This window comes from Salvelinus sp. IW2-2015, unplaced genomic scaffold, assembly GCF_002910315.2.
Source record: "Salvelinus sp. IW2-2015 unplaced genomic scaffold, ASM291031v2 Un_scaffold1825, whole genome shotgun sequence".
Taxonomy (NCBI): Eukaryota; Metazoa; Chordata; class Actinopteri; order Salmoniformes; family Salmonidae; genus Salvelinus; species Salvelinus sp. IW2-2015.
This window is the reverse complement of record NW_019943196.1, coordinates 92,718-101,976: the sequence shown is the minus strand read 5'-3', so window position 1 is coordinate 101,976 and position 9,259 is coordinate 92,718. Positions and strand designations below refer to the sequence as shown.

Genomic DNA, 9,259 nt, shown 5'->3' with positions numbered 1-9,259 from the left:
TCATCATATTGCTGTAAAGCAAATGCACTTGAATCTATCTGCCAAACCTTTGTGAATTTGAGMTGTTTGATATTTAGACTGTTTCAATAAAGGACTTGAGTTCTATATTGTATTTTATTATTATGACCTCTGAAAGTGATAACGTCGATTTTTTTCTAACCTGATTGGTGAAAGAAATATACAATGCCATGCTATTGCCATCCCGTAGGAGGCGCCAAATAGTAATACACTAGTAGGAAGAGACTCTTCGAGAGAAGGGTGGATATTCTATCTAGGGGCTACATTGTAACAATTAAGAAATGTATGTAGCCCGTAATCTAGGTAACATTTTAACCATCTAAATTGTAACTATTTAAAATACATATAGTTGGCAATTGTAGCCATTAGGCAAACAAATGCTTAGCCACACGACAGTGTAATTTAATTATCAAGAAGTTCTCTAGTAGGAAGTTGACTTTCACCTCATAGGCTACGAAAAGGGGGCTTTCTCAGAAAGACAAACACGTAATGTAACCCAGGCTACTTCAATAGCAGATCGGACGAATTGTCAACGAGATTTCAAAGAAAATGTCGATCTCACTTCTGACTGTCTTTCTTGCGGAAGCAATACTCTGCACAGTTTCAGGTAGGTTTTGTTGCGCATGGATTATCCATGGTTTTCGATAGTCGATATGGGTGGGAGCCCATTCCCAAATTCTAGTTTGTTAGTAATTTAGGCTGTTGTGTGCGTCTTAGAAACAAGGTCAAGAATAACAAACCACAGCCAGAACAACGGATGTGCTACACAAGCCTCAACAARGGAGACGGTGGAGTGAACTGAAGCTTTTACAATGTGTAGTAGTCTACCTAACACCAGCATAATCGCATGAAATTGSTAAAAAATACGCGTTTTTAGGCCTATCGATATGAAAAACGACCGCACCTTTTACTGTAGGCTACATCCACTGGACACATACGTCATTTCAACGTCTATTCCACGTTGGTTCTGTCTAAACAACGTTGATTCAACCAGTGTGCTCAGTGGGACAGATAGACTTAGTGTGAGCTGGTTACATAGAGGCCTAACCAAAGTTCTTAAGTAAAAATACTTTAAAGTACTACTTAAGTAGMTTTTTTTGGTATCTGTACTTTACTTTACTATTTATATTTTTGACTACTTTTACTTTTACTTCAGTACATTCATAAAGAAAATATTGTACATTTTCCCTGACACCCAAAAGTACTCATTACATTTTGAATGCTTAGCAGGATGGGAAAATGGTGCAATTCACACACTTATCAAGAGAACATCACTGGTTATCCCTACTGCCTCTGATCTGGCGGACTCACTAAACACAAATGCTTCATTTGTAAGMGATGTCTGAGTGTTGGAGTGTGCCCCTGGCTATCCATGCATTTAAAAAAACAAGAAAATGGTGCCGTCTGGTTTGCTTAATATAAGGAATTTGAAATTATTTTTACTTTTACTTTTGATATTTAAGTATATTTTAGCAATTACATTTACTTTTGATACTTAAGTATATTTCAAACCAATTACTTTTAGACTTTTACTCAAGTAGTATTTTACTGGGTGACTTTCACTTTTGCTTGTCATTTTCTGTTAATGTGTTTTTACTTTTACTCAAGTATGACACATACAGATATCTCTAGCTTAAACAGACATATTTTGATTAATTTCTATTATGTTACTTAGATTGATGCACCGGTGCGTCAGTCGACTCTAGGGGTTTGTTCATGAGGTATAACTTCTTTCTCATTTATAAATATGTGGCAGAAAACAGAACAATATGGTTGGAATATGTTCATGCAATAGGATGAGAAGGCCACAATAATCTGCAGGCCTTGTGTATACATGTATAGATAGATATAGGCTATCAGACTCCTAACCTGGATAGGCTACATCTCCTTGGTATTCTGTTACAAGTATGGCATATTGTCTGGTTTTCCAGGTGAACAGCTCTACAGAAAAGTGGGAGAGGATCTTGTGTTGACGCCTGKCAAGTCCACAGTYCKTGACCCCATCACAAGCATCCTATGGAAGCATGGGAAGAACAAGGTGGCAGAGTGGGACAAGGATWTTYGTGTTCTGGACATCTATGSTGCCTTCAAAGAGCGTACAACCCTGYACCAGAATACTGGAGAGCTGAGAATCAGTGGATTGAAGAAAACAGACAGTGGAGTTTATTCTGTGGAGTTRAACAGCAAACWGCTTGACAAGACATATAAACTATCTGTTATCAGTYAGTYTTTCTSTATGTGYACTTGTTTTCCTACCTTGAGTAGAAGTCGACCGATTATGATTTTTCAACACCGATACCGATTATTGGAGGACCAAAAAAAGCTGATACCCATTAATTGGCCGATTTAAAAAATATATATATATATTTGTAATAATGACAATTACAACAATACTGAATGAACATTGAACACTTTTATTTTAACTCAATATAATACAAAAATAAAATATTTAGTCTCAAATAATGAAACATGTTAAATTTGGTTTAAATAATGCATAAACAGTGTTGGAGAAGAAAGTAAAAGTGCAATATGTGCCATGTAAAAAAGCTAACGTTTAAGTTCCTGATGGTTCAATATTCCCAGTTATTCAATATTCCCAGTTAAGAAGTTTTAGGTTGTAGTTATTATAGGAATTATGACACGTCAACTATTTCTCTATACCATTTGTAGTTCATATACCTTTGACTATTGGATGTTCTTATGGGCACTATAGAATTGCCAGCCTAATCTCAGGAGTTGATAGGCTTGAAGTCATAAACAGCGCTGTGGGTCAAGCATTGCTAAGAGCTGCTTGCAAAACGCAGTAAAGTGCTGTTTGAATGAATGCTTACGAGCCTGCTGCTGCCTACCACRGCTCAGACTGCTCTATCAAATATCAAATCATAGACTTAATTCTAATATAATAAACTTAGAAATACGAGCGTTTGGTCATTAATATGGTAAAATCCGGAAACTATCTTTTCGAAAACCAAACGTTTATTCTTTCAGTGAAATACGGAACCCTTCCGTATTTTATCGAACGGGTGGCATCCCTAAGTCTAAATATTGCTGTTACATTGCACAACCTTCAATGTTATGGTCCCGTGTGGCTCAGTTGGTAGAGCATGGCACTTGCAATGCCAGGGTTGTGGGTTCATTCCCCACGGGGGGACCAGGATGAATATGTATGAACTTTCCAATTTGTAACCAGAGCGTCTGCTAAATGACTTAAATGTAAATGTCATAATTAGGTAAAATTCTGGCAAATTAGTTCACAGTTTGCAACGAGCCAGGCTGCCCAAACAGTTGCATTGCACTGAACGCAAGAGAAGTGACACAATTRCCCTAGTTAATATTGCCTGCTAACATGAATTTCTGTTAACTAAATATGCAGGTTTAAAAAATATACATCTGTGTATTGATTTTAAGAAAGACATTGATGTTTATGATTAGGTAAATTTTTCGCGAATGTATTTTTGTTAAATCATCACCCGTTTGGCAACGTTGAAGTAGGCTGTGATTCGATGATGAATTAACAGGCACCGCATTGATTATATGCAACGCAGGACAAGCTAGTTAACCTAGTAATATCATCAACTATGTGTAGTTAACTAGTGATTATGTAAAGATTGATTGTTTTTTATAAGATAAGTTTAATGCTAGCTAGCAACTTACCTTGGCTCCTTGCAGCCACAAGGTCCTTTTGACGCTGCACTCGCGTAACAGGTGGTCAGCCTGCCACGCAGTTTCCTCGTGGTTTGCAAAATAATCGGCGTCCAAAAAGGCAGGTTACCGATTGTTATGAAAACTTGAAATCGGCCCTAATTAATCGTCCGACCTCTAATCTTGACCAGAATGTCCTGACAAGATAGGAAAACAAGAAAGAATCTGGGAAGTCAGGACATTTAGCATGTCCTGAAAAGTAAAAATGCTATTTTAGGTTTAGGGTTTGGGGTTAAGGTTAGGGTTAAAGATGCACTCTCAAACTTTTGTATACTTTCAGCCAGTAGTTTTGAATGTGGTGCAAGCGTGCCAAAAGTCCTCCCTGTTTTTTTATACTACATCATCCAATTGTGTACTACGTCATCCAATTCGTATGATATGTTACATCTTGCAATTTTTATTTGTTTATTATTATAATAAATGTTTTTGTAATTTGTATGATACTGTATGTTACGAATARAGTTTGTACTATATGTTCTGAATTTGAGTGTGCTTAAGTTCCTGGAGTGCATCTTTAAGGTTAGGGGTAGGGTTATGATTAGGGTTAGTAGTTAGTTCAGTTTCGGGCTAGGGTTAAGGGTTTGGGGAAAAGAAAGGGTTTTGAATGGAAATACATTTTTACTCCCCAAAAAGTCCTGACAAGTAACGAAAACATGGCTGTGTGTCTGTTTGAATGTGTGTCTGGCGTGCACAAAACAGCGAGTACAAGCACCCCCCCAAAAAAACATTGTTCTGTCTTGATCTCGTCTATTTTCAGAGGCAGTCCCCAAACCCACAATCACTTCTTCCTGTAACCCAGACAAAACCTCCTGCACTCTGACCTGTGAGGGCGACACCACTGATGCTGAACCCGTCACCTACAGCTGGAAAGTGGGAGAGAGAGCATCGGAGGTTGTAGACAAACAGATGAATGTCTCTAAGAACGACACTGGCAAATCAACCAACAGTTACAAGTACTTCTGCAAGATGAAMAACTCWGCRGGGGAAGGTGAAGTCAGCGAGCCAGTCGYYCTGGTGTTMGGCTCAGGTGAGAGGACTCTCGTAAGAGTGACAACACTAAAATCAGCTACACCTGTCAATTCAAGGACCCTGTGAGCGAGGCCAGTGAAGTCTTTGATAAAGACCCATTTGGCCCAGGTGAAAGGCCACTCATAGTTGTTGTTACACTGCCCAGTATGTTGTTATAGCCTAAGACTACTACTTGTAATGATATGTATGAATCAGGGATTGTTGATAGGTGAGGTACTCAATATTAAGAAGGTGTTCCTAATGTTTGGTATAGTCAGTGTAGCTGAGGGATTTGGGAAGATGGAACAAAAGCATCTGGACTGGAAAGTTGTGTCATATTTTATTAAATGTTAATATTAAATGTATTCCTTCCTCACTGCAGATGGCTGGTTGACCAAGGCCAGGTTATTTGGTATTTCTGTCTTTGTTCTTGCTATTGCTGGAGTTCTATCGTTCATTCTTGGTCATAGAGCTAAAACAGGTAAGGACAAATTATATTTATTGCAAGTTTTACTTACACCAGTATGAGGTGGATTGTCTAAGTAAATGTATTCTTCTTTTTCTACACCACAGGAGTTTGGATCTATGAGAAAGGTAGGATGATTATCTGTCTGTTTGTCTGTCTGTCTGTCTGTCTGTCTGTCTGTCTGTCTGTCTGTAATCTTGGGTACTAGTTGTGATTTGATGAAAGTAATCCCTTTTTCCTTTTTTTCTTTCAGAATCAATGCCATGGAAAGGAGGTAGGAAACATGCATTACGTTTATTTTGTAGTAATGTTAATTTAAGTTCCATTAATTGTTTTGTAGTAATGTTAATTTAAGTTCCATTCATTGTTTTGTAGTAATGTTAATTTAAGTTCCATTCATTGTTTTGTAGTAATGTTCATTTAAATTCCATTCATTGTTTTRYCTGCCATCACGATTCCTCACGATCATGTCCCTTTGCTCCGGTGGAAGGGAGATGAKKATGGTACATGTGTATTACTTGCATTAGTAACTGTTGAGATTATTGACCTAKTTGAATATCTCTTCTCTGTTTTCCATTACTAGAATTTTGGAAACACCAGAGAGAAGTGGGACCTAGTAAGTGTTTCCTTTACTTGACCACAACAAACAGGATCTGTGTATAATAAAGCTAAGCTAAACTATTCTCTCTTCTCTCTTTCAGACACTGACACATCAAATGGAGTGTCTGCATCCACAGGCAAGTCATAGAGCTACTTCTAGACTGCATGATGCAGAAATAGCACCAGAAGTATKATTAGATGTCTCTCAGGTGTCTCCTACTCTGCTGTTAACACAAACGCAGCTGAAGTGGGGCAGGGGAAGGAAAGTATGATGCCCAGCATCTTCCACTTCTATGTTTGATCTGAAGGGACCAAATAGGACTTAGGAATATAACTTTAACCTCCTAGGCCACCCAAATGAAAAATGTATGCATGCATGACTGTACAGTAAGTCACTTTGGATAAATGGCATAAACAGTATTATATTTAGGTGTTAGCAATATGGTGGTTGCTCTATCTAGCTTGGCAATGGGACTTCGAGCGCTCCAACTATCCTGTTTTGTTTGTTATTTTGCAGAGGAAGCCTTGGCGAGGAAAAATGATCATAAAGATGATTCAGTATTGTAGGACGGTAAGTTTGACTGTAAAATAATATATACTGCATCCACCTCATTCTCTAAATTGTGAACCAATTTAGGCCAACTCTACCAGTGTGTTACCAACTTGTTCCTACTGARGTGTTTTAGCTGTGGATRTGTGGGCCAGAGGATCACTGTGGATCAAGAGAAACAAACATCTAGACAACYAGCACTGGATGACAAAGGGAACYCTCTACCAATTTATTCTACCCATTAAAAGAATGTTACATCCCGATCTGAGAAATAGAGGTCAATTTGAGTTACAGATGTAGGATCTTAATTTGAGCTAAGCTGAGTTTGTTACTGCAGGAAAATAGTCCTGCAGAAAGGAKATTTTAATTATATGGATTATAATARWTTTTTTATTTATAAMACATTTTGTAGGGGTTAATATATTTTTTGTACAGGAAAATCAAGTCAGAAGTTTCAAAGTGGAAATTACTAATTTCAGAAGCCCTTTTAAGCCTTGAGTACACTACAAGTTTTACATGCTTAGGGCCTCCCGAGTTGCGCAGTGGTCTAAGGCACTGCATCGCAGTTGCTAGCTGTGCCACTAGAGATCCTGGTTTGAGTCCAGGCTCTGTCGCAGCCGGCCGAGACCGGGAGACCCATGGGGCGGTGCACAATTGGCCCAGCGTCGTCTAGGTTAGGGGAGGGTTTGGCCGGCAGGGATGTCCTTGTCCCATCGCTCTCTAGTGACTCCTGTGGTGGGCGGGGCCAGTGCATGCTGACACGGTCGCCAGGTGTACGGTGTTTCCTCCGACACATTGGTGTGGCTGGCTTCCGGGTTAAGCGGGCATTGTGTCAAGAAGCAGTGCGGGTTGGTTGGGTCGTGTTTCGGAGGACGCATGGCTCTCGACCTTCGCCTCTCCCAAGTCCGTACGGGAGTTGCAGCGAGGAGACAAGACTGTAATTATCAATTGTATATCACGAAATTGGGGAGAAAAATGGGTAAGAAAATAAATAAAAATAAGATGTATTAAAAAAAAGTGTACATGCTTTTCAGGGAAGTTTTACAAAACAATTTGCAAAGTTGCAAAGTAAATTGCTAAACCTTACAAATTCTCAGGATCATAGACAAACCTATGACACAAATGACTACTAGACTGAGTATTCTTACATGCACACTAATTATTCAATATTAGCTAATTAGGGTTAATACTCAGAGTTTGGCATTAGTCATGTCAACACCTTACTCTGATTTTCTTAATCGGTGTAAGGTCAAAAGCGAAGTAAGCATATGCCGCAATCTTTCTAATTATAATGGTATGTAAAACACCTTAATCTGAGTTCCAGTGGTGTATTAATGGCAWGTAAACACCTTKATCTSAYTTCCAGTGGTGTATTAATGGCATGTAAACACCRTKATCTSAGTTCCAGTGGRGTATTAATGGCATGTAAACACCTTKATCTSAGTTCCAGTGGRGTATTAATGGCATGTAAACACCRTAATCTCAGTTCCAGTGGTGTATTAATGGCATGTAAACACKSTAYTCTSAGTTCCAGTGGTGTATTTGATCTGCACATGTGCTATCACGAGCAGCGTGAACCTCCTTTTCTGGCACAGGTGAAGTGAGTTCGGAAAATCTGAAAGTATGCATAGTTTTCACATGCAAACTTTATATAGTATGTCCAAACTCTGAATCAAATAGGCTTCCCAAAAATGATATGATCGATGTGATAGAACGTTTATGTTGATTGGTGATTTTCTGGTTGCCTGATTATGACCTGTCCACTGGATTTTAGAGGAAATCGTTCTTCTCACAAAGCATGTAAACGTTTTAATCAAACTATAATATTAATCAGAGTATTAACACTAATCATATTATTGAATGCATATAAACATACCTGTTGTTACATGAAATACAGTAGTTTGCAAAAATACTTAATTTAAAGTTTGTGCTTATATAGAAATATGCAGTTGGTAAAGTGCTATTGCTCAAACTAAAGCCATGTGCCTTTAAAGCCTGCTCACACTTCTACTCTGCCAGTGTGTATCTCTGTGTGTATCTCTGTTCTTTATTAACCTATGTGAGAACAAGTTTACTGTAGTACTAGCAAACTTTGTCATTGTAATCTTAAAATGTGTGATGTGGTTGTAAGATCACTGCCTTACCTCTCATAATCAATAATAGTAAAGTCAATTTTTACCCAGTGCTGTCTAATTGGAATGTAAATATCCTATRGTTTTACATGTTTATTTCCTGCATCTTAAACCAATGTTGAATGTATGTTGTATGTATATATTTCTATAGAGACCAAGGCCTCAGTTTTGTACATGTTGTGAGAGTGAAGGCTGTCTTTTTAACAGAATTGTAAAACTGTCACACTTAGAATTTAGTAGTAATAAAGCAGTGGTTTTATTTTTAATGATTTGAATGTGCCTGATYCCATAGACACCCTACAGGCCTGTACTGTACCTGGCATTGCGTGGTATACCAAAGATACTGGCAACTAACCTAATATATCTKATCGGCGTCGTTTCTAATGTGAGGAAATTAMCATATTGGACAGAACAACCGAGGTGGGCAGAGCCAAGCACGAGCTAGCAAGATCCTATTGGCACGTGTTTGCAAGCATTTGCATATTTCCGTTAGGGAATTCCTTTTCTCTAAAGTGTGTTTTGGGCAATATTTCAATTCGCCCTTGCATTCCTAAACAACAAAAACATTTGAAGCTTTGGCGAAGGGTCAAGTCTACAAAACGTAGTGAGTGGAGGTTCTAAATGGATGCTTCAGATTTATACATCCGGTGAGACATCTGGCTCTTTCTATCTGTGGTGCACTTTGTGACAGTTGAATAAAGAAGTCTCTATTGCACCCCTTAGTCAACTCACACGATCATTGCATCATAAAATGAGGACGGGTGTGGCTTAGTTGTTACTATC

General features: G+C 38.4%; 1 protein-coding gene across 2 annotated transcripts; it reads left to right on the top strand.

Moving 5' to 3' along the window:
* Positions 1-234: 234 nt before the first annotated feature.
* LOC112072104 (uncharacterized) lies at positions 235-8,742 on the top strand. 2 transcript variants are annotated; one of them, XM_024139522.2, is made up of 10 exons: positions 236-625; positions 1,950-2,240; positions 4,478-4,747; positions 5,111-5,209; positions 5,302-5,322; positions 5,448-5,468; positions 5,778-5,810; positions 5,896-5,931; positions 6,312-6,365; positions 6,481-8,742. In XM_024139522.2, the coding sequence occupies exons 1-9, from the start codon at positions 568-570 to the stop codon at positions 6,359-6,361; spliced, it is 879 nt and encodes a 292-aa protein (XP_023995290.2). In that variant the 5' UTR covers positions 236-567; the 3' UTR covers positions 6,362-6,365; positions 6,481-8,742. The 2 variants fall into 2 exon arrangements, with proteins under 2 accessions (XP_070295754.1, XP_023995290.2); XM_070439653.1 differs by lacking the exon at positions 1,950-2,240 and having other exon boundaries at positions 235-625.
* The last annotated feature ends 517 nt before the right edge of the window (positions 8,743-9,259 follow it).